At 40.9% G+C, this 25,522-nt stretch overlaps 2 protein-coding genes across 4 annotated transcripts in view; one reads left to right on the forward strand and one right to left on the reverse strand.

The window, feature by feature from the left end:
• The window catches only part of NR2E1 (nuclear receptor subfamily 2 group E member 1), a 20,298-nt gene extending 5,686 nt beyond the window's left edge, over positions 1 to 14,612 (forward strand). Inside the window, exons 3-9 of the mRNA XM_026072028.1 lie at positions 10 to 97; positions 639 to 874; positions 2,189 to 2,335; positions 6,783 to 6,879; positions 7,270 to 7,419; positions 7,703 to 7,808; positions 9,642 to 14,612. Coding sequence (XP_025927813.1) covers positions 10 to 97; positions 639 to 874; positions 2,189 to 2,335; positions 6,783 to 6,879; positions 7,270 to 7,419; positions 7,703 to 7,808; positions 9,642 to 9,804 — 987 coding nt within the window. The 3' untranslated portion in view covers positions 9,805 to 14,612. The remainder of the gene's footprint in view (positions 1 to 9; positions 98 to 638; positions 875 to 2,188; positions 2,336 to 6,782; positions 6,880 to 7,269; positions 7,420 to 7,702; positions 7,809 to 9,641) is intronic.
• Positions 14,209 to 25,522, reverse strand: part of SNX3 (sorting nexin 3) — an 18,190-nt gene continuing 6,876 nt past the window's right edge. The window contains exons 2-5 of one of the 3 annotated variants that reach the window (XR_003254575.1): positions 18,989 to 19,084; positions 18,469 to 18,593; positions 15,007 to 15,137; positions 14,801 to 14,893 (exon numbers count right to left, since the gene is read on the reverse strand). Coding sequence is in view for 2 of the 3 variants with exons in the window: in XM_026072030.1 (XP_025927815.1) it covers positions 14,788 to 14,893; positions 18,469 to 18,593; positions 18,989 to 19,084 (327 nt within the window). In the remaining variant the exon portion in view is untranslated. Of the gene's footprint in view, positions 14,894 to 15,006; positions 15,138 to 18,468; positions 18,594 to 18,988; positions 19,085 to 25,522 lie in introns of all 3 variants that reach the window. The other 2 variants (XM_026072030.1, XM_026072031.1) reach the window with 2 other exon arrangements.

Raw genomic sequence — 25,522 nt, forward strand, 5'->3', positions numbered from 1 at the left:
GTGTTGCAGGGGGGCTGCCCGGTGGACAAGACGCACAGGAACCAGTGCAGGGCCTGCCGGCTGAAGAAGTGCCTCGAAGTCAACATGAACAAAGACGGTATTTGCCCCCTCCCCGGCTCACCTCCTTCCTGCGAGGGGCCCCCCGTCCCCTAGGGGGGGAGGCGAGGCGGTCGCCGGGGTGGACCTCCCGCTGGGCCCATGCTCCGTGTGAACACCGCTGCCCTCCTCCACCAGCCCCTCTCCCCTGCGACCTCCAGCTTGGGGTCTCCCTCCCCACAGCAGCCACCCCCCGCTTCCCCCGGGACGCCAGACCCACGCGTGTGGGTGCAGCCAGGGCCCCGCACTGTGGGTGGGGGCGTGGGGCAGCCCCGATGGCAGCATGCCGCAGAGGGGATTTTCCTCCTAGGCAAGCTGGGTTTTTTGGAAGGCAACCTCCTCTTTCCCCTCGCTGTTGGCAGCACATTTCCCAGCATAGCTGGCAGCAAATTTTTTTCTGGAGGGAGGAAAGGTTAGCAGGGGGAGGAAAATACCTGTCAGGTGCAGAGGCGGGCCAGGGCCCATGCTCATTGGGGCCAGCGGCAGACGAACACAGTGGGGCAATGCGGTGACCCCATCACCTCTTCTTTGTTGTCCCATAGCGGTGCAGCACGAGCGGGGCCCACGGACGTCAACGATACGGAAGCAGGTGGCCCTGTACTTCCGCGGGCACAAGGAGGAGAGCGGCGGTGCCCCACACTTCCCCACCACCGCCCTGCCAGCGCCCGCCTTCTTCACCGCCGTCACCCAACTGGAGCCCCACAGCCTGGAGCTGGCCGCCGTCACCAGCACCCCCGAGAGGCAGGCCCTGGTGGGTCTGGCGCAGCCCACCCCAAAGGTCAGCCACCCCCCTGGCCAGTCTGGCCTCACAGCATGCCAAGCTCTCTGCAGGGCACCCTGCCCCTGGGGTTGTGATGGCAAGGAGGAGGGTTTGGAGCCCCCCAGGTTGTGGTGGTGACTCTCTTTTGTTATATCCCTGGATGCTCTGAAGATGTGAGGTGCAAGGGGTAAGACAGTCTCTGCAGAAGGGGTGTGTGAAGGGGCAATGTTGCCTGTTGGACCAGTTGACAACCTGCTCTGCACAAACATCTCTCTCCTACATCCTTATACCCTCATGGCTGCAAAAATGCTCCTCCTGCCTGAAGCCTATCCACATGTTAGTTTTAAACATCATTTCAGGAGGATGACCTTCAGTCTCCAGATTTTCCTCAGCAAAAGACCCATCTCCGTAGTGGTGTAATCCAAAAAGTATTACCTGTGCTGACTGAAGTGTGCAGCTTGACCAGACAGACACAGACATGTCTAAACTGACTCTGTGCTTCTTGGCCATGACATTTCCTAAGCAGCCCAGTGGAAGTACTACCATGGCTTCAGCTGCTCAGGAATTAGCTATAAGTTAATGTCTGTCATTAACTCATTTGAAATAGCTTTTTGCATATTTATGGCACATAGAAAATTGTACAAGAGACCACTTAAATAGCTCTGCATTCCCAGAGTTGGTAGCTTGGCAGAATCCATCAGGAACATGTTTATAATATATAGTTTTATAACATAATTCTAGAAAATACTGAACCAGAAATTACTTAGCAAGAAAATTTAGCACATGCTTAAAAATTTAACTCCATTCCAATTCTGCACAACACTTAAGGTGTGCTTAGCTCTACATATCTGCCTGCACCCTGTTAGAGTCAGAGAGCTAGACAGAGGGTTAATGCTAAAAGAGTATGTACTATTTTGCTGAACAGGGCTGGACTGTCAAATCAGCCTCTAAAAAACAGGTTATAAAATACAAGTTCTTAATCAATTAAATCTGTTTTCTTGTTACTCTTCTACCAGAGGCATGTCACCATGTGACAGAGTGAAGGATGACACCACATCTTAGTAATTTGTTTCTTCATGTGATAATTCCAGTCTTCTTTTAACACTCTCCAGAGATCTGTTTCTGGAGCACAGTTAATCCACAGAGACAGCAACATAGAGTGCTTTGGAGTGGGCCCACTAAAAGCAATGCCATCTGGTTGCAGAACAAGAGAGTGCATGGTGTGTTTTGGGCGTGAGAATGAGCCTCTGAATGGCAGCTGTATGGGAGAGGAAGATCAGGCTGTCCTGGTCACGGTGTATGAAGTTGCTTTATTTTTCTTTTTGATATTAGTATCCACACGAAGTCAATGGTACCCCTATGTATCTCTACGAAGTGGCCACTGAATCGGTCTGTGAGTCAGCAGCCAGGCTTCTGTTCATGAGCATCAAGTGGGCCAAGAGCGTCCCAGCCTTCTCCACCCTGTCTCTGCAAGACCAGGTAAGGCACCTGCAGCAAGGGTGGTGACAGTCTGGCCTGCTGCTGGAGAGGGCTCAGAAGTCAGACTGGGACTTGAACCTCCAGCCTCAGACTTTTAAATCTGTAGTAGACTCAAGCTGCTCCAAAGTTCAGGACAGAGTTTTGGTCTAATCTCTAGAAAACAGGCAGTGCTTTAGGAACTGTTTTCTTTGAACAGTTATTTCATGATGCAAGTGATGCAATCAAATCAGAAAAATGCTAATATAAAGAAAACACTATGGGAGAGCAAGATCTAAAGGGAAAGCCATCAGGCCACAGACCAGGAGAAGCAAATTCTCCCAAAGCTCAGTGGGCCAAACTGCTTCTCTTCCCACCTCTTCTCTGCAATGTAAACACTAGCCTGTCAGTTATCCACACATTGCCTCTTCTCTCCTCTCCTCTCCTCTCCTCTCCTAGCAGAATTTGGCTAGTCCCCCTTTTTTTCCACCATTAATTAGAATCTTCCCTAATTTGTCTTGTTTTTGTCTATGACAATTTGCCTTTGCTTCAGGTAAATCATATGTGAACCATATGAGCTGAAGCAATTTCTTAATGACTTGATTCTTGATGAGGACTTAGTGTACTTTGTATAATGCACTAATTTTTAAAAAAGTAATCAGATAATTATAAAATGGAAGGGGGAAAATGTACACAGAGCTCCAATCATAAAAGGTGTCTAATACTTTGATATGATTGAGCTAATTTCACAAAATGGTAACTAGAAATGTTATGCCTTCAATGTTACATAGCAGTCATCAGAGAAACTAGTTACATTGCATGGATGCATGTCGTAAGTGTTGCTTATTCATATGCAAATATGTATTTGAACTGAAGAAAAGAGCTTCTTAGGAAACCAAAAGTGTTTTCTACCTAAAGGTAAACCATGGCAGTTGCAATGTGATATATGGCTAAGGTATACTGAAACGTTCCTTTTCTAGAGCCAGACCCACATTTTGAAATCCCTTTCATGAAAGCAGACAAACAGGGATTCATTCCACTCAGGTCTAACTGCAAAAATGTTGCACTGAGTGGATACAGGTAGGAAGGAGATCAGACCCTGGAGGTTACGTAGCCCATAAGTCCCCAGCTTTAGGAAGACAGTGGTCCTAGTGCAGCGCACTGCTTCCTAATGTTGCCTTCTGCTGCTGTTACCCCTGCGGAGCAGCAGATCCATCAYATGAAGTGACTGAAGAATCAGGCCCAAATATCAAGGACAGTCAGCAAGCATGCCACTTCAGTAAGTCACGTAGTGCAGGAAGACGCTGGATTCATATCTAGTCCAGTGATATCTGCTGGATGCTACTTAGGCTAGGGCTTCCTTGGACATTATATATGCATTTCCCAACAGGTCATCCCTGTTAGCTGGAGGAAGAGGGCGCAGCAGGATTTGGGAGGAGGGGAACTCTCCATTGCACATTACCGGGCATGCCTCTGCCAGCAAGGCCTGCCTATCTACCACACATACCAGAGTGTTCCCATTATCTTTAAATAACCCACTACCTATTTTATGTTCGTATCAGGGACTAATATTGGTGAATTATATATCAAAGCCCCAGCCTTTCCTTAACATCATCTTTACTTGCTGGAATCATAAGCCAGATTCCTCAAAATTCAGAGCTGCTCAGCTCTAAAGCTTTGACCTGGGCCTCTTTCTACATGATTCCTCTGTCATATTCAGGAGAGCTGGAGAGGAAATAACTCTCATTTTAATCACCTTATTTCATGAATAATCAGACAGTTGATTTTTATAATAGTGCTATTGCATTATTTAATTTGACAATGGCCCAGCTGTAAATGTCTGAATTTCTCTTTTTATATCCCTGACATCTGCTTGAACAGCATCTAAAACCTTTTTCTGGAATTTGCTTTTGTTTCGTGCTCTTCTGAAAAAAGAAAGGCGAAAGCATTGCGATTCCAGACTCTGTATCAGTTTCATCTTAAAGGCAAGGCAATAAGGAGAAGCCAATCCGCTGACAAAACACACGTCTGGGGATTGCTGTGTCATTACCCTCTGTAACACAGAGGCTGCTGCCCCTTCCTGAACTCCTTATAGCTGATCACATTGTCAACTGGAAGCCACTGAACAAAAATATCATGCTTTAAGGTCTCCTGGCTGCACACCTGTCCAGCCCGTCCATACACAGGTTGGCCTGATGCAAGTCCCTAACAAAAGGTCATGCTAACAGGATGGGGCTGATTAAAAAGCAGAAACCAGTCCTTCAGGAAGCCTGGGATTTCTTGTTTCTTTGAAGAGGAAGGGCTGAGTATGACTTTAGCATGAATTATTTTAATTGGTGGTTTTACAGACTTATGCATAGGCATGAAGAAAACCAGCTATTGGAAGAGTCTCATTTCTAAAGTCTTCTGACTTTAAATGCTTAGTGGGAAAGAACATATGAAATTGATATCTTGCAGGAACCACCATTCATTACCATTGTATCTGCATGAATGAATGACAAAAAAGTTTTACAAAAGCAAATGAAAGGCTGCAAATCATTTCTTATGCCATATAGAAACCTGCATATCTAATACCTTTTCTCCATCAGGCAGGATTATCTGGAGGAGGGGTTGGTTTACAGGCTGTAGGATTTAGAAGACTTACGAGCAGGTTCTGCTCCTCTCAGAATAGAGCTGAGATTGATACTGTACCCTAGACTACACACACACACACACACACACACACACCTGAGCAGCTTCTATAGTATTGTAAAATCCAATGTAATTATTTCAAACACGGATTATATATTAACAGAGACAGAAATACTTTCCCATCACAATTTTTTTAGTCAAGGAGTTTAGAAATTCTGCAAAATGCATGGTACAGAAAGGTAATCATGATGTGGAAATGGGCATAAGCCTATAATGACAAACTCTACAGACCCTGGGAGCTCTTCCTCCCRCTCTGATCAGACCATGGTGGTTTAAAACTTCCACTGTTAAGAGTTAGCACATAAATAAAGGATTGATCTTTAATGGATGCTTTCTGTATTGTCTATAATCTTCATACACCTGAGTCCAAGAAAATTATAATTCATTTGGCATGATGTATTTTTTTAGTTTCTTCTTACTTTTGCAGAATCTTTGTAGACTTAAAATACCCCCTTCCCATTTTCCTAAGCTTATAAGCTGCTGTTGCTTTCATGGACCACAGCAACATTAGTACTTGTGATTTGCTGCTTCTGCTGCATGAGTTTTGGGCAATCTGTTTTCACCATGTGGAGCCACCAGACAATCCCTCCTGAGTCCACTACATTTTTTACCCCTTCAAATCTCTCCCACTGTATTGAGAGATGTGAGGGATACAGCAGTATGTATACACCACAGCATGACCTTTAGGGAACTAATGAACTTCAGCTGAATTCAGAGCCCTCCAAACCCCTCTCAAGAAGCTGGTCTGGGCCAGCAATCCATAGACGCCCTCAAGACTAAACATATCTTTCCTGGCTTTGCCAGTCTGCATTATCCAGAGTCACGTTCCCTCTTCAAAGGCACCAGTGCCTCTCCAAGGAAATCAATGGCATTGCCTCCAAATAGAGAAAAACACATCATCCATAAAACGAGGCAATGTCTGAAAGCTGTAGAGAACAAACAATGCTGCCAGCTTAGGTGCTTAGATACTAACCTCAGAGCCTGCTGCCTTGGGTACTATTTGCATCTAGTGCTGTGGTTTGTGCTGTCACGAACGGAGAGGAAAAGCATATGTCTGTATTCAAATCCCTCCTCCTTTGCCCCTCAGTCAAGGGCTTCCCTAACCCTCATTCTCATCTGAAAGGAAAAGGTTTTTAGTCCCTAGAATTTCAGGGTGACTTTTAGCAAAAAGCAGGAAAACAAATGAGACTGAAAATCTGTATGTGTGTCCAGATGCTATGCTTCAAAGAGCTGAAGACTTGCTTAATCAGCAAGGAGTTAAACATAAATATATGATCTATAGTGGTGCTTGAGTGATGTAATTTCAGGATGTTGTCCAGGCTTTTCTCCACAAATCCTGCGTTCCCAAGGGAAAGGAGGGTAATCCCTAGAGAACAATAGGAGAACACTTCCAATTTGTCCTAGGACAGATGGATGTGCCCAGGGAGAGGAGAAGAGAGCCCATGCTGTTAGGAGTATTGCTGAAAAACATAGGCAAATGTTCATACAGTGTGAAAGCTCTCTGGTACAAGAGCTCTCACTCTCCTTTCTCCTTCTCCTCCCTTTTGGTCTATACAGCATGGTGCACAGTGAGCCAACACTAAGTGTTCTTCTACAATGCATATACTTATTTCCAGACACCTTCTCAAAAAGCTAAGAGAAGAGCTAACAAAATCTGCGGGGAAAATACCATGACAGGCATTTAAAGCAGTTTTTAAAATAACACAAATTTACATATTTAAATTGTTTGTAAATCTATAAATTATACGCTATGTTATATTGTACATCTATTGTATGACAGCTGATGCTTTTGGAAGATGCTTGGAGAGAACTGTTTGTTCTAGGAATAGCACAATGGGCCATTCCAGTTGATGCTAACACTCTACTGGCTGTATCTGGTAAGAATTGCACAATTTAATGACTTTGTTACAGAAATTACCATAAAAATACATTACTGAAAAAAGAACAACATGTAAAGAATAACAAATTCCTACCAAACAATAGAGCATACCTGTCATTTATAAATCTATATTTAAATGCAAATAATGTTGTTTTGTTGTATTCATGACTGCTTGCATTGTCATTTAAATGCAAATTACTGTGTTTGTTATCATCCAAGAGAAGATTTTATATTAACTTTCATACAATATAGTCAGTTTACACGGAACCAGATAGACAAGTGTGACAATAGAATGGATATTGATACACAGGATTTTGTCAGAAATCAATATAAAATAAAGCAAATGCCTTTAATATTAGAGTATTTATTTCATCTGTTTCTGTTTTAGGCATGAATGGTGACAATACAGATTCTCAGAAGCTGAATAAAATTATTTCGGAAATACAGGCTTTACAGGAGGTGGTGGCTAGATTTAGACAACTTCGGCTAGATGCTACTGAATTTGCCTGTCTCAAATGCATTGTCACTTTCAAAGCTGGTAAGCAGAAATAATCTCTTGCTTGTCTGCTCTGATAACTATGAGCTAGCTACTTTAAAGCAAAAAAAAAAAAAAAAAGACATTTTAAATCAAACATAGGATTATATCATCCAGCGAGTTTCCTAGTATTGAAATCCAATAGTCAGCATCATGTTTTGAAAGGCTAACAATGGAGTGCTGGGGGAAATGAAAGGGAATGTTTTATTTCCATCGATTAGCATTGACTGAACTGTTTTGAGCCACAAAAGAGTCAAGCTGAACTAGTAACTGATCTGCTTTGCAGTGCCTACACACAGTGGTTCTGAACTGAGGAGTTTTCGAAATGCTGCTGCGATAGCAGCCCTTCAAGACGAAGCCCAGCTCACTCTGAACAGTTACATTCATACCAGGTGATCAGTGTCTTCTTCAAATACTTCTTTCAGGTGTAGGGGTAAAACCTCACTCTCACTTTAGGGAAGGTGACATTTCTATTGACTGAAATGGGGATCGGGCTTTTACAGCCACTATAAATTGACTGTCAGCCCCCTGGGATTTGGCATGTCTCAATGGAATGAGGAACATGGGATTTATTCAGACGAATGGAAAACTGGTAAAAGGAAAGACTTTCCCCTAGGAAGTATACCTGCTGTGGAACATTTTGCAATACAGAAGGCTAGATCTTCCCCTATATCTGATTGAATCAAGCAGTGCTAATAGTGACAGTCAAAGCAATATCACATATCACAACAGTAATATCGCTTTTCACTCAAGAACTCCAAAACACTTCCTTGTGTCATTCCCCCCACTTTTGCAGACAAGGCAACAGAGACACAAGGAGGTTAAATTGCTCTTTCAGGACTCAGTAGACTGAGTCTGTTCCCAGGTTGAAATAGAAAATCCAGGACTTGTGACTCCCATTTTGGTGCTGCAGCAGAGTGATGAGAATTATTGCTTAGGAAGAAAAATTCACTCCTGTCTCATTCCAGATAAGTCCTGTGAGATACAGAAATCTTAAAACCTGCCATAAAAGTTATAGCTCTCATCCCACAAAGTGTACAGGGGTAAAACCAGGAATGAACTATGGCTAGTTCGGAGCAAAAAGAAAAGAATAGCTACTGCATATCAAGCTCTTCTCACCTTTCCCATGAAGACTGCTCCCTGGAGACTCTGACTGAGCCATGGTCTGTTGGACAAAAAAGCAGCCAGGGAGCAAAGGTTTTACATAGCCATCATCTCCACTCTGAGCGTGGTGGTTTTCCCATTGTATTTCTGCATTGTTGGAAATATTTAGCTACTGGACTAAATGGTATCTTTTGTAAAAGATACCCTTTTACAAGGAAAAAAGTACAATAAAAGGCTGCCTATATTCTGAATAAAAACTAGCTGTATAAACAAATACAAAGCTTAAGAACAACAGTATCCACCCATTTCAGGATATCAAAGCTTCTGCAGCTTTTCTGGAAAGGCGGAAATCCTAGTTCCACTGATAAAACTGTTGTTAACTCCAATGGGATAAGGCTTTCAGCCTGTGTTTCATCCTCATACTTGAGTTTACCTTCCTGCCAGTGTTACACTTGCATCAGTCCTTTCACCCTCTTAAGGAGCCGTTACAGGATGTAAGGTAGGGCAGACTGGAGAAGCAGAAGGTTTCTCCAATGGACCTACTCCTTCTTTTACTAGGAGCACTGTAACTCAGTGGTTTGAGAATCACACTGATGTAAAGTCAGTGTAAGCACAAATATTCTCTTACACAAATACATTATCTGGGGATAAAACACAGCTTCTTTAATAAAAAATATACTTTTCAAATGTCAATTGTTATTAAAGGTAGAAAGCAACCAAAAGGGGGCAAAATGATTACCATGATAAGCTAGTTAGGTTTAAATTGCCATTTAAATGACAGGGTATTTATTTTGGGTCAAGCTCTTCCCTGAACTACATCAAGCACATAGTTGTTATCTGAGGGACGAGCCAGAGCAGATCCTGTCTCTGTATTGTCACTGCTCTGAGGGAATAAACAAAGGAGCTAATCAAAACTCAAAGACATTGGCCTGTAGTCTAACCTTGATCAAGATGGTTTTCCTTGGGGTCAACCCTCTTGCGCATGTAAGCACAAGAAGTAGGGTTTTAACACAGGTAGCATCCATCTGTACAATTTGCTGAATGTCTTACTTTATAAAGTAAAAGATTTTGTTTGGAAAAATGTCTAAAAACTTCAGTAACATTTATTCTTTGTCTCCCAGGTATCCCACACAACCCTGCCGTTTTGGAAAACTTTTATTGCTTTTACCAGCTTTACGTTCGATTAGTCCATCTACAATAGAAGAAGTATTTTTCAAAAAGACCATTGGGAATGTACCAATTACAAGACTGCTTTCAGATATGTACAAATCCAGTGACATATAAATTACCTTAAAATAAACAATCAGGACGGACAGTTTGAGAAGAACTTTTATCTACGGAAAATAAGCCTCAACTAACAAAATCTACAAGAAGCATAAGCCTGGGAATGTTTAGCCTTTAAACTCATTGACAAAAAATACCCCAGTAGATATGATTCTGCTGCCCTGAACAGAGTGATTTAGATCATGGAGAGAATGCTTTGTCCTACAGAAAAAGTGGTTGGAATTTGGCTGCTTTTCCTGTTACTACAGGATGGAGGCAATTCAGATGCCAGTCATAGTTAACAAAGACTCTGCTATTCTCTCATTTAACTGGCAGATCAGAGACAAAAAGTGAAAGAAGGTACTCTAGTTTGTTCAGTATTTGGAACTGGGTGACCAAACTTGGCTTCTGTTGTAACATGAGAAGTGGTGGCCTTCAGAACTGATTTAAAAGTAGCCTATGTTGGTAAAGTGTTTTCAATATGATAGGCAACATTTAAGACCAGGTTACCAAAACATTGCTTCTGCTATAATACATCATGAAGTGGCCTTCAGAACTGATTAAAAAGTAGCTTGTGACGGCAGTTCCATTCTTCCTGTAAAATGAACTGGTGATCTTTGATGCAGATGTCACCAGAATTTGTTTGGTTAACATCTCAGAGACAGAAGAGCTTTATACACCTCCTTTCCCAATCTTCCCTCCATCTTCTTCCACACACACACACATTCACACACACCCACCTGAAAATAGTACAAGTCAAGAAAGGAAGACTAAAACAGCAAAACCAAATAAAATGGAGATGACCGCTTCAGTGACCTGCTCGCTGTCCCATTGACATAGTGCTGAAACCAAAGGCAATGGTGGCCAAACTCTTTGTCAATGAGATGTGCAAAAAAGTGAAACGACTATAAAAAAAAAAAGGAAGGAATTTTATTTCAAAGAAACAAAGGCGGCTGACTGATACAACGCTAACAATTTCCAGAAGTCTCCAATGCCTTTTTAGCAAACTCCAGGTTCTAATTTTGAAGCCTTGTTGACCTACACCCTCTCACACACAAAAATGTTAATAAGCTGCTTATTTGATGTATGAAAAATGTAGAAAAAAGCATTTAAAGATAGCTGCTGTACTTTTCAAATTTTGATTTGTTATTAGGAACTAGCACTGAGAAAAATCAGCACTTGGACTATCATAGAATGAGTAAAACTTTTCCTGTACAAAGTGGATTAACTGATTTGTGAAGTTAAAAAGTTGTACTCATTGTATTTACAAAGAATAAAAATATATTGAATTTAAATTACTTTCCACTATTCTTTTAACGCTTGTCCTTCTATTTTTGGATTAGTTTCTTCCACTGTACTCTGCTTACCAGAGAATAGAAACAGTCTCTATAAAAACGGATTGCCTGGAATGCTGTGGTGTCAACATCATCAGAGGTTTCAAAGAACAGGTTAGACAAACATCAACGGAATAGTTTACATACAAGTGATCCCACCTTGGAGCAAAGGGTCCCAGAGCTGTTTTTTGTAATTCAAATATGCATCTACTGCAAAGTTCCTAACATTTTCTTCTGAAGGAGCATACACAGAGCTTTTTCTAGGACACAAYACTAAATGGATCAGAGATTTAACCTAGTACAAGTCTTCTTTTTCATGTTATGATAGTTGTTAATATCCATGAGTTGTGCAGCTAACAAAGGGTGATGAATGCAAAAACAGTTTTCAATCAAAAAGATTCTGAGGTTTTATTAAGTTGTCCAATTGCATAATCAAACCAAAGAAAGGGGTAAGCAGCTTCTAGTGCACAGAAAGAAGTTGGCAATAGGAGAAGGAAAACATTACATATTGTCCATATGGCAATGAGTGACCAAAGAGCATGCACATTAAAATGACAAGTGGACACGTACAGTGTATAACAATGGCTCATTGTCAGTGTCAAGGAATACTGAACATAAGTGAAATCCTAGCTCCGTTGACTCCAAGCACAAAACTCTCATAGGTTTCAGGGGTCTAAGTTTTCACCTCATCTCTCCTCCAATCATTCAGTCTGCTGTCTCGCATTCCATCCTTTCCAAGGCAGCCAGACCATGAGGTATACAAGACCAGTCTTTTGATGAGTAAGGTGAGATAAAGTGTGGACTAGAGGACTTTGAAACACCCTCTACACAAACTAGCACAGAGTGCTTAAGAACGTGCTTGCGATAGGGCATGGTGAATCCCATCTTTAAATGATACCTTCAAACCAATAAACACTTTATAAAGCATTCTTACTACACTTGTAATAATCTTTGACTACTTTTTGTTCTCTGTACTAGAGAGAACTGGACAGGACAGAAAAATCAATTGTAGCTCCCTAGYCTTTTTGACAATTCAGCTTATAAACTAGAAAGGTTGAACCCACTGCTCTGCAGAACCCATGACAAAACACTGGTTTCGACAGGATTTGTGCTGCTGTCTTGGAGCAGCAACAAACATGAACTGCATCCAAACTGTGGAGCAACTGCACTCTGCAGTATGCTGTGCACTCCTGGTCCCTAGATCAGTGAGACTAGAGGATGCAACAGAGTATGCTAGCTTTCTCCCAGTTGCAAAGCAGACAGGGCAGTGGGTGCACACCCACATCTCATCCTGCTACATGCAGGATCCAGCCCATCTGCACAGCAGACTCAGGAGGTGGAAGGACACACACTTCCCTGTAGTTTAGGCACAGCTAATCTCAGACCATATCTTTCCCCCAGAACTGCAGATTGCACAGCAGCAGAACCAGCTGCACTACACTAGAATWAGGCTCTCTAGTCAGCCTTAAAGGACTGACACCCAGGTGAAATCCTAGAGTCCAGTTCAGATGGCCCCTGAAGAGCCTGATCCTGTCATCTCCAATGGTTAACACTCCAGAGTCCTCACTACACTTTGGAAATGGGAAAAGAAGAATCTGCTTTGACATCAAGTATGCAGCTTTCTCCCTTCAGTCTAATCTTTTCCCCACAGTAGGTCATATGGATTGTGTCATTCTTTAGGCATAACATGTAGCATTTACCTTGCTTTCAGAAAGAAGCTTCTCACAGAAAGGAATATTTGAGGAAAAAAATAGAGCCCCTTGCTATGTATCTAAACCTAAGCAAAGAAACATCATATACATTTATAGTTTCTTCTGCCATTTCCATGAATAACTCAGTTTTTAAATATGATTCAAACATGGGGAATTTTAAAATTGATTATTTTGCAGTACTGAAAACTTCTTGAAAGGYAGGTCTGAATAATTTGATGCTCAAATAATTGTTTCCTCCACATACTTAGCAGAGCAAAGACTTTGTTGAATCTCAGTCTTATTCATAAAATCAGGGACCAAAATTGACACAGCACATTTGCAACCCGCCACTGTGCCACCAGCCCAGTATATTCATTTCCCACTCCAAAATTCAAGAATAAAAATACTCCCTTCGGTTGTGAGCATGCAGAGCTCACAGAATTCTTGTTTTATTTTAGCCACAAGCTAGTATGTTTGAAGACAACCATTCACTAATACCACATACAATCCAGTCAACCACCAGCATTTTGTCAGTTTAGCCTTTTACATCCAGATTTTCATACAAATGGCATGGGGGAGTTTAACATGATGTTAATGGTCTCACCTAAAGGACCTAAGAACTTTGCTAGTAAGTTTGTAAGACTTTTGCTATAAAGTGATAGGAAGTATTCTAAGGAAAAAGCAACAGAAAAAAGTCTAAGCCAACATGCACTAAAAAGGTGGTTTAGAACATGCACTGTTATGAAGGGCACAGAATGCCTGGATCAGATGGCCACTAGAGTGTTCTTGAATTGGTTTTCAAGAGGATCTAGATAGGTAATACCCATGTCGCATTTGAGCGCTGAGGAAGCTTCTCCAGTCCTGGGAGCATCCAGGGAGGAAGAATACTTCAGCAATGCTTGCTTGCACAGTGGAGTTTAAGAGTCCACAACCTACATTTCAACCTATGACAATATCTTCTACCTGGCTTGTATGACTCCATGCCTAGAGCAGAGCTACCTTGATCTTCAGCTGTACGACTTAGAGTAATGTTAATATTATCTGCTATGTTAATATTCCTTTCTCTGTAGCATGGTTGAAGCCAGATTGATGTGTCTCATGCTAACAAGAAAGGTACCTTTTTATTGAAGCCACAGATCTGTTAACTGCCTAAAATGATTAGGGCTCTAGTTTTAGCTCTGCAACACAGGAATGATCTCCAAATCCTTTGCGTGTTCTGTAAGATTTGAGCAGTGAGTGTCAGCATCTTGGGGTATTTAGTGCTGCCTGTTAGTAGCACAAGACTATATTGCAGAAGGGCATCACAGCAAGGTTGAAACAGCATCTCACTCAGCGTAGCCAAGTCCCTGCTTCTCAGAAAGCAGGGGATACATCACACTGAAGGTCAAAAGTGACAAACATTTGAAGTGCATTTTCACTTTTATTTCAAAACTTTAGACAAGTTATTTTAGTATATAAATCTGATTTTTTTCCCCCCTCTTACAGAATATAAAGATAATTCCCTCATTACTTCAGTATAAAGTGTTTTACAAGCATGAAGACAATTGCATAAGTGTTTCTCATACAGGTTATATGAAATAAAGCAGTCTTTCTACATAAGTTCAGACAGATGACTACCTCAGAAACAGCATAGCAGTTTAGTCATATACAAGTGTGCACGTGACACTACAACTGTGCAAGTTCAAGTAAGGCCAAGTCAGTAAACATAGTTAAGTCATTGCAAATAAGAGTGGAAAGGTTTGTGAGACATTGTAAGGGGTGGATGGTCTCAGTTTAATACTCTTAAATCAAGGATTCAGAAGGATTCAGCTAAAAGACAAGTGAGTTCTTTAATGCTATAAAGCATACGCAAAGACCAAGCCGTGTACTGATGTTAGTGGAGGCTTTGTGCCTGTTTATCCTCAGCATGCTAAGACAAACTATAACCTCTTAAAACCAAGCATAAGAACCACTAACATTTGAGAAGATGGTTTCAGAACTCAAGTATGTCTTATTTTGGATGGTGTGTAGTTTTTGTCTATTACTTCATCTTGTAAGAACATGTGAAGACAGCGCTCATTCTGTGCCAGTGGGTGGCCAGCAACCCTGGAGAGGAAGAAAAGAGCATTAGTGCTAACATCAAGTCTACTTGCAGCTAGTCAGAACAGTGAGACTTTATACCAATAACCTATGGATCTACAGTTTGGTATATAACCCACTTCTACTGTTGGTGACTGGAATGATGTCTGGCAGCAAGACTTATTGCCATTCTCCCCAGGATGATATTAGTCTGCAGGAACTCTGAGCCACCTCTGGTCATTAGAAGGCATGTTATGTCAACATCTGCCACCTGCAATTGAGCAGAGTATCAAAGTGTCCATCCTAGCATTAGAACACCTAGAGCTAAGTCAAGCTCAGATTTACAGTTCTTGATGCCTTTGACACAGGACACCTTAAAAGCAGCTTAACCCATCAGTTCTAAGTCTCATTCAACAGCAGTTAGTCCAGAAAGAGTTAAAGACTTACTCCACCAGGGGGTGTGAAGGTCTTCTGCAGGCCTTGACACCATTTAGAGAAGTGTGACTTACCATGGTCACTTCCAACCTGTACAAGCAGCACTGATGCCCAGCCAGGAAGTACTAGATATGGTCATTCTGTTCTGATAATGGAAAATAGCCTTAGATAACAAACACTGGAGAGACAGAGCTTGCTTGCTCTAGAAGTTAGCAACACTTCTAATAGGGATTTGTTTTTGTTCTGTATATAGACTAYAGAGCCACTGTCTTTTCTCCAGTAAGTGAGCTGAAATTAAATTAAAAGATGCTCCCAAACTTTTAAGAGACACACAAGGTGTTACATTTAATCCCAGGGTGTAACATTTAAGACACCTAGTAGCTTACTGAGAGTCCCAAAATCTGAAGGTGGAAGTTAAATCAAGATACTCAATCCCTGGAAGTTGGTCATTTATAGATAAAGACACCTAAAGGAGTTCAAGTTAACTCTAGCTTCCCCCTTTCTCCAGGAGAGCTTGCATCAACTCTATGGTCCCTGTATCTACCAGAATATGAAGCAGAGGCTCATCCAGTTAAGCACACATAATACATAACGAACTCCAGTGACTCAGCATCAGTACTTCCAAGCACTTTTGTGCATCTTTTCCACATGTACATCTCTTGGGATGAAGTAAGCACTAATAACAGTGCTCAATGAGAAGCAAGTGGTGAAAAGGAATCATGTCCTTTAATCGGAAACTGCCCTCTGCTACTCAACATTGACAGAATATTTTAAGTGTGGCCATAAAGCCTGGCAACCTTGCCAGGTTTTAGTAAATGGACAGGAGTCTCAAACACTAGGTTGAAGACAGTCTGGAGTAGCTAGTTTTTCTTACCCTCACTAAACTTTTTGGCCTTTAACTTTATTAGAAAGATATAGAGGACAATATGAGGAGGCAGCAGCAAATTCCTTTCCTCTTTTAGAAGGGCTTGAAAATTGGTGGCTGATTTGCTAGACTAGGTCTGACCTAGCTCTTGGTTTCATATGAGTGTCTTACTCTACACTGGAAGAATACTGAGCTATGATGATCATTATAAATAGCAGCTGCTATTTACAATATCTCCATGTCTCCAGAAGTCAGATTCAGGCAGACAAGACTTTCACAATGTAGCTATCCTTGAGAACAGCATTGTAAATAGTGGTGGTGGTGATGCCACCAGCAAGCTGGCCCAGGAGAGCTGACTCAAGTAAGCTGCACTGCGAGGATTTAATCCCTCTAGATTCTACACCTAGAGACAGAGCTTAACAACATCCACTTTTGAGCTCCTGGACATCAAGGACTAGTACCAGTGCACCAAGCCCTTCCTTGGTTACACTGGTATGTCAGTTATTTGAGCGCTTTGTCTCTAGTTCTAAGACTGAAGACCAGCTTTGAGAATGCAGCAATATGAATCTATTATGCAAATTCCCTTCAGGACTAAATTCACTAATACCCAGAATATTTTGTAGAAACTCTAAACCTTCCACATAGTTCAAAGCTTTAATTGGTAATATTTGCTTGATAGAGTTGGCCCATGCCATCAGAATAAGTTAATGAGGCTGAATAACTAGAAGTTTCACCTGAAGAGCTTTGTTCCAGCAGTACTTGAGTCTGCCACTACATCCACATCTATATTAACAGTCTTCTTTTATCTTTCAACATAGGGAAAGTTGACTGAGGTTTTACACTTTCAGAAGATCAATATATTGCTGGCTGCAAGACTGAGCAAGTGATACCAGTAAACTGGTCACTACATTTCTGTTAGCTGTACAGACAGACATTTTTCTAAAGGATTCCAGTTACTGTTTCACTACCAGCTGCTCCAGAACTTACACAGCTCCCTCCCCCCACATATTGCTGGGCTCAGCGTACAAAGCTTTCAGTAAGTGCATTTTTTTCAGATTTTATATAGAATTCCAATTCTGCATAGATAAGAGAGGAGTTTTACTTTAAAGTCATGCTAAAGGACCTTGACTGTACACCCTTAAGAGAACATATTCTGTTTTACTATAAGCATGTCTATCTTCACATGGTCTAAAAGAATAGCTAGACACCTTGAACATTTGTTCCATTTGTCTTCAAGCAGAGGAAGCAGCAGTCTATCACTTAAAAGTAAGAATGAAGTATTTTATCTGCTCAGAACAGTTAAAAATACCTCTAAATTGAGCTAACAAGTCACTACATGAAGAATAAGTGAAAAGATTTAGTCTAGCCACACCTAAACTTACTTTCACTTGCAAAAAAAGGACATTAATTTTAGTTCCTACTGAACTCATCACTTTTGCATCCCCAAACTGCATCTTTCAACAAGTGATACCTGACCAACATCATATGTTACCAGGTAAAGTTCTGGCTTGACTAAGGCCATCCTCTGATCCTGCTAAAGAGCATTACTATTGAGCAAGACTAAAACACCAAATCGAGTTTTGTCAGTTCCACCTTTTAAGATGGGAGGAGTCCAGAATCAAGTTAGTTTGAACAGTGTGTTGGCTCCAGAGACCAGAAGAGCTGTGTAACTGACAGTTCCTTCCCACCCAGTACTTGGATCCACAGCATTAAAGAGATTGAGGTAGTTCTTTGGGTCACTATATGGAGAGTGATCAGTGGTGTGAGGTGGTAGAACAGCAGTCGCATAAGTCTGTTACTCTAATTTTTTGTTCATCCTTTGGAAGGCTGTGAGACAGCTTGAAGTGTCTCTTTCAAACACTATACATGCACACCTCAAGTAGAGTTCCTATACCTTCAGACAGCTTCTCATGATGATTAGAGAAAATACACATCATTACACAAGCTGATAATACCTCACATCTGCAATCAAAGTAAACTGCTGTAAGCCCATTGTAAGCTTTATTGTTTATCCAATGGAGGACACCTTTTCAGAAATGAAAAAGTGGAACTATTTTGAATGCTATAATTTTAGTGGTAATTTGCATAAATTAACTATAATACCAACATCACTCATTTCAGCTGTTCAGGTAAGCATTAACATATCCAAACCAAACACTGGATGAGCAACATTAGTATGGTCTGCTGCAAGACTGTGAAAGCTTCTCGCTATTCTGAACCTAGTGTAGCCATAGAGGACTAGCAGCTCCAATTCCATTTTTCAGAGTTGATCTGTTCATCTCCAGATAGACCCAACACTTACTTGTTTATGAACTGCTCAAGAGCCTGCTTCCTTTCCTCTATAAAAGAATCATCAAATATACCATCATCTCCTCGAAAGGGGAGCTGACGGAGAAGAGCTTTTCCTGGTAGGGGTGGTACCACAACCTGAAAGATTTAGAAATATGGCCTTAAGTACAACCTGCAAGCAAGTTTATACCCCTGCTGTGCCACCTCTCCCTCCTAGAGTCCCGGCTTATCATTAACATCCCTAGTCAAAAAAAGAAAAAAACTATACACGCACACTACCAGAAAAGATCAGTCTGTACATAGAAGTTGAATTCAAGCAGTTAAACTCAATTAACTAAAAATCATTGAGCAACAGTCTCCAGCACTGTATACCAAGGTTTGTTGAAAGACTGACACACACAAGGTTTCATTTCTACAGGTTTTCAACCACAACCTCTGTGCAAGATTATGACAGATATGCTTTATAACATACAGATAACACTTTAGTACTCTTCTCATGTCTATGCATATTTGTATTTACTTTTGTTACCCACCTTGCTTTCTCTTTCTAGTTCATTCCTCAGCCATTCAAAGTCACTGTATCTTCTTCTGACTGTAGATTCTTTCAGCTTGAAGATAGGAAGATTTGTCTGAAAACAAACACAAGCTATTCATTAGATTAAGTTTTGCTAAGTAGAAGCAAGAAGCAAGCTATTAAGTCAAAGTTAGCTCCACTTGAGCAACAATGCAATAGTATTGAGTAGTGTTCAAGATAGAAAAGGGCAGACAAAGCTCTGCATAAGCTACATGAGTAAGTCATGCCTTAAACTGCCTGTGGACCCCTTATCTGGATCACAATTTCTAATCACTGCTATTTGTCCATCATTTCACCTAGCAGAATAGCAAAAGATTTGCTGGCCACTCAAGGAGATGTTGCTAAGGTTGCACAGGTATCTGTATTCTTACTCTCAGGAGAGAGATTCCCCATGCTGATATACATACAACAGTAGAAGGAAGAAAAGAAGTCTTCTTTATCCACACAGGATACTTGCTGCATTTCAGGTGCCAGCATAGGACACTCTTTCCTGTGCTCTTCTGCTAGCTGATACAACTAGGTCTTCAACATCTCTTAAAAGCAACTACAGTAAGTCCTGCAGCCTCCACAGAATCCATACAGGGCACATCCAGTACAGATGAAGCTGAAGATCCACTAGTACCAGCTGCCAGGTTTGGATTACTCCAGGAAAGCTACTAAGGCTGAGATTCAAGACAGCAGTCAGTACAGATGAAATCAGACTGCTTTACTGCAAAGTTAAATCAAGCAGAGTTTGAGGCAGAACCCTCCTAAACAAGGCTTGAAAGAAGCTTCCTAGAAACCCTAAGCATCAGTACCCAACTCTAACACCCTTGAAACACACAGCAAACAAGAGTCAGGCTAAAAGGCAGCACARGACTATCATACCTGAGCACTCCAACAGGTGTCCTCACACTAACTTTTATAGGAGCCTATATTATTTCTATAGGTTCTTAGAGTAGAAGATTATTCCACTGTTATCCAACACTACTGTAAAAGCAGACATTGAAAGAGCACTCCCCTTACCTTCCCAGCAGAAAAAGCTCCAAGACCTCAGCAACACTTAAGCTTCAGATTACTGTAATGGCAAACTGGCTAGACTATTACAAGAAAGTTGCTGTAAGAGTTATGATCTACTACTGAAAGCAAGTCTGTAATTGCCATATATAATTGGCAGCAACATCCATAGAGCTTGCTGTTGTCAGACTGCATATTCACCAACTTTGTCTTCTGAGGTACATTGTAGGAAGCTGATGTTCATCCAGGACTACAGTTATTCCTGCTTCTCCCAATAGAAAACTAGGCTAAGCATGCTCAACTTTTTTTTTTTTTTTAAATAATGAGTCATTCCACTCAGTTTGTCATCCCAGTTTGGATGGATATCCCTGTAAGATATCATATATAGGCTGCTATGCTTAAGTTATTATCTGAGTGACGGTCTTGGCTACTCAAGGCAAGTTTAATTGCCAAGATACATTCCTGCACTAGGCAGGCCTATGACTACGGGACATTATATTATTGCCAGCCAATAAGGAGCTTTTGACTATCTCACAGCTCAAAATACTTCAAAAGTTAGTCCTATGCTTTCACATTATGCTATTTAGTCCATACTTGACAGATGATAAAGCACAAAACAGTATTTTGTTATGAAACCTGGTATCACTAAATGTTTAAGAGAACTCAAGTTCTCCTACCCGAATAAGGTATTGTTCATTGTACTAGTGACTAATAACAAAATTGCACTTAAGACTTATGTCAGAAGTCAAGCTTTATAAACAAACACTCCGGTCTTGAGGATAAGGATACTCTACTCAAGAGAGAAAAAAGCTAGGTCCCCCAGAGTGCATGAAGGAGATTCCCAGAAGTGAAGTATCAGATTATTTTTCTCCAGTTTCAGCCATTGGCTTATACTAAATTCAGCTTTCCGCATTACAACATCAAATCTTTGTCAGTACCTCAGATAGCAAGTCCTTTACAATATTTAACATGTAGGCTCTCACCTGCAGAAAATATTCCATTCTCCTCTCAAGTTACTTACAAGAGGGATTAGAACTGAATAAAAGCAGCTTAAAAAAAAAAAAAAACCACACACACAAGAGTGCCCGGGTCTTCAGGAACTCTTTTCATGATTCTGGGCATGAAGTCTATAAAGTTAATCTCTAAACAACATAAGGTTTACAGGTACAATGTGGGGGTAGAGGTGCCAGTTGAGCTCATTTTACCTTCCACATTCCCTTTTGAACTTTTGACATGCTAGCCCAGTTTGCAAGCTGGAAAAGGACAGTATTTGTTTTCCCTTCAAGTTGAATTGCTTTCTCCAATTTTGATCATAAACACTGGAGACATTCAAATTTAAGTGTACGCTGCAAGGGTACCATTAGATCAAGTGGTTCACAAGTCATAGACCTTGATAATTAATTGCTAAAGCAAAGTTTGTCCCCTCTCCTCTGGTCTGGATATAAATTCATAGCTAACTGTGTTCAGTTCCAACTGCTAATCCCCATTTTTTAAAGATCAGAAACTGAAGCAATTCCATTTCCTTTAGAAGCTAGCGCTGATAACAGCAGCATTCTTCAGATACGCAGCTGTTTGAAAGGATYTATTTTAATAAGCAGTTTGAAAGTCCTGTTTTAAACAGGTTAAACAGTGTAAGTGCCCATTTTTAACCTAGGATATATTCACACCTGAGGTTACTGTACATGCCTTTTTCACTAGAGGATTACTCTGTCTGAATAGAACACTCTTCCTTCTGTAGGAAGGCTTTTTGCCTGCCCTTCTGCCTCCAACTGCCATGGATAGACACTTTTTAGCAAGCAAGCCAGGCAGCTACTGACACAAGAGTTGCTAKAGAGAAAGAATTTGGTAGAAGGAAGCACTGCTCTGTAAGGTGTCAACAAAAACTTAGATTTCTATTGAGGTGTCAGCTTCAGGATCATACAGCATATCAAAGTTATTCATAGCTTCACAGTTATGCTGAGTGTTGTATTCTAGCTTAGTCACTGAGGCTCCAGTAGTTACTCTGGACATAGCGCTCTCTCTACCTGCTAGAAGGAAGACAAATACACAAAGCTTCAAGTTGGGCTAGTTTCAGCTTTGCAAGTATTTCCCCTCATGCTCATTCAGCATCATAGTCTTGACTTCCCAGCCTCTGAAGGCCTGCTGATCTGTCAAGTCTGTTACAAAGCTCAGAAATCATTTGGCATACCCCCTGGGTCACAGCTTGTTCCTCTGATAAGTTCAGCATAATTACTGTAGCAATTGTTTCTTCTACAGTGTAATAATTAGTCTCACTTATACTAACACCAATTTTCAGCAACTTCTTAGTCCAAAAATCATGCCTCTCCAGTAGTTTGAATGCAAGTTCTTAATCTAAAAGGATTGTGGTGCATTATCCATGACAACAGACAACCAAAAGTCACTGTTCAGAACTGCAGCTAAACCAATATTCCCGGAAGACTGATAAACCAGCTCTGCACAAATTCCCCAGAGTCCAAAATCCTAAGCCTAGAAAGATGCTAAGATACAGGTACTGTCTAGCACTGTTTCTGTAGCAGCCTGTGTATGTATACACTCACTCACACAACAATCTTCAGAGAAAGCTGAACAGTCAGATTTATTCTGCTGCAAAGTTATGACCAAGCCAATACACTGGAACAAGTGTTTGTCAGAACTGTTGCCAAGTTATGTAGTTAAACAGCAGAAGACGACAAATCCAGACCTTTAGTCACTCCTGCATTCCTCTACTCCACACACCAAGCGAGTTTGTACATTCTCAAGTGATTTAGCTAGTGTTTAACAAACTGGTTAGTCAAAGTAGCGATTGCCTAGTAATAGATTTTAGGGCAAAACCTGTATTTCCCAGAAAACATGTTTCCTCAGCTACAGTTTACTCAAACTAGAAGTCCCACCCTGAGCTCAGGAAGCCCTGATTCACCTCAGAAGCAAGTCACAGTTCTAGACTATGTAGCTTGTATGACTAAGGAATAGCATTCTAGCTGTTACAATGATTAATCCAAGAGCTGTGCCCAGTTAGAAGTTTGAAGCAGATTGAAAATTGTTTATGCATACAAGCAAAGAGACTTCCACATTCAGAGTGTCAGTAGTTCATGAGTACAAATCAACACCTTCAGAAATCACCCATCTGCAGCTTAAGACAACTTGTATACCAAAATGACTGCACTGTAGACAGCCAAGTGCCTTAAATGTGGGAGAAAAACTGAAGTGCTTTATTTTTAAATAGAACAATTAAATGACTTAAATTTATGAACTAATCTATTATCTAGATTAGATTAATTTATCCATGGAGTAAAAAAAGCCTTTCAAATACCTAGGCTTGCTCCTACAAGTTTGTTGCCAGATATAAATTCAGCCTAAATAGCACTTGGGTTCCTTCAGAGAGCAAGCTGACACGCTAAGAGATTGACTCAGGATGTCACTGCAGCCCATTCCACCCCCACACCTGCCAGAACTCCACAACCGCGTTGTCCAGGATAGTGTGAGATGAGTTTGATTCATTTCCTCATCTGCCAATATAACACTAATCAACAGCACTGCATTGCCCATGTCTCCCACTCTTAGACTGATAATAAAGCTGCACTGTTGCCATAGTATCTACTTTGATGTTGTCTTTTCAAGTAGGTTATGGTAGCCTTGATACAACTCYATTTCCATTAAAATGGAGTGAAAGAAAACGCTCAGCTCGCTTCTAATAGAAGTTTACACGACCTTGACTCTCAGAAGCTAAATTCAAGCTTCTTACTATCTCTTTGTAAGAGCTGTAATCTTTGTCAAGAGACTACACCCTTTGGCTACATTCACAGTCAGCCAGTGGGAACACTGGGACGTTACAGTAAGTAACATTCAGGGTGGAGAAAGAAAAATTATAGTTTTCTTTTTGCAAGGGCCTGTTGTCCTTCAGTACACCAAAGGGACTGGCTCCAGCAGTCCATTATTATTACTAGTGGTTTGTTTCCTTCCAGACTTGATAGGAGCATCAGCAGCTAGCTCCCCACTGCCTACAATTATGAAAAGCAATAAGCCAAGCACAGCTGTATTCTAAACTTTAATCACTAGAAGTTTTGATTTTGTGTGTATTTTACAGAAACCTCTGCCCATCGAAAAGTATCTGATAGGAGATTGTTACTTTTCTAAAATATTTGCAGTCATTTTGATCAAAGCCCTGTTTTACAACCTTCCCCTTATTTCTACTTGTTGTCCAAGTCTATTGTAGCTATACTAAATTCAAAAAAATCCCAAAGTTGACAGAACACTAAAAAAATCTGACCATATTTATAACCCCAAATTTTATATAGCTTAAAATTTATTTAAGCTATAACCAGTATTACAGGATTTCCCACTCCACATTGAGACATGGAACCAGGATGTTTTCCATCCTGAAGATTAAAGCATTCAAATCCTAGTAGCAGCAACCATGAAGACTATCAGTCAACTCCAGACAAGAGTCAAGCTTTATCATGCCCAACACCTAGAGCCCCGAGCTGGTCTACAAGAAAGTTAGTGTAGAGGTATTTGGGTTTTTGCCAAACAGGTTCCATCATCACCTGATCAAGTTCACCGACATCATGAGCAGCTGAACTATGGTGTGCCATGGTCAGGAGGCTCAAAGTAGGATAAGAACTAAGATAACAGGTCCAGAAAAAACAGATTTTGTTTACTGATTTCTTATTCTTCAAGTCATATCCTCAGAAGCCAAGTCTAAAAAAATAAATAAAAAAATAGGAGCCTAGTTTAAACTGGACAAATAGGGGCAAAGACTTCAACACCCAGATACAGGTAGTAACTCCAGCTAGTTATTTCAGGGYTAGCAAACTAAAGCCTCCTTGGAAAACAAACAAACAAAAAAAACCACACACACCCCACCACACACATTCCCCCCCCCCCCAAAACAGTGTTTCTTTTAAAGACAAGGGACTTCCACTTTTACACAATTGCATGGGCTAGCAGCCATATGCTCTGTTTTGACCTACTGTAAGGTCATCACTCATTTCTCAAGGGAAATGACTGAAGAGGGACTGCATTAAGTCAATATTTTAGCATCATCAACTGACATCTTCAATACTAATACCAGCTATGGCCAAGTGCAGCAGACGAATTGCTATGAACCACTGCAGTTGATAGCTTTTGCACCTAACAAAACTTTCATGCCTTTTGTGGGCTAGAGACAGTACAGTATTCATACATCAGTATAAGCATCCAAGAAGCCAGAGGTAAGAAACTAGCGTGGAAGTAAGTATATTTCATGCCAAAAAGTCTCTCCATATTTACAGTTCTATTAGCACAGTAAAATTCCCATTCTTAACTGACTACCTAACAGCTATAGAAAAGCCAATAGCCCCTGTTCAGTAATTTGTAGCATAACCTAACCTTTAGGAGTCCTGCAACTAAAGCTGTATTTCCAGATTTAGAGGGGGTAAAGAGAACTCAGATGCAGCTTCAGTCTCTGCTGATTCTAGAGCAAAGCTGCTACAGGCTAGCTTAAAGCTGTACTTTTAGG

The sequence above is a fragment of the Apteryx rowi genome, unplaced genomic scaffold, assembly GCF_003343035.1.
Source record: "Apteryx rowi isolate R43461 unplaced genomic scaffold, aptRow1 scaffold_334, whole genome shotgun sequence".
Lineage (NCBI taxonomy): Eukaryota > Metazoa > Chordata > Aves > Apterygiformes > Apterygidae > Apteryx > Apteryx rowi.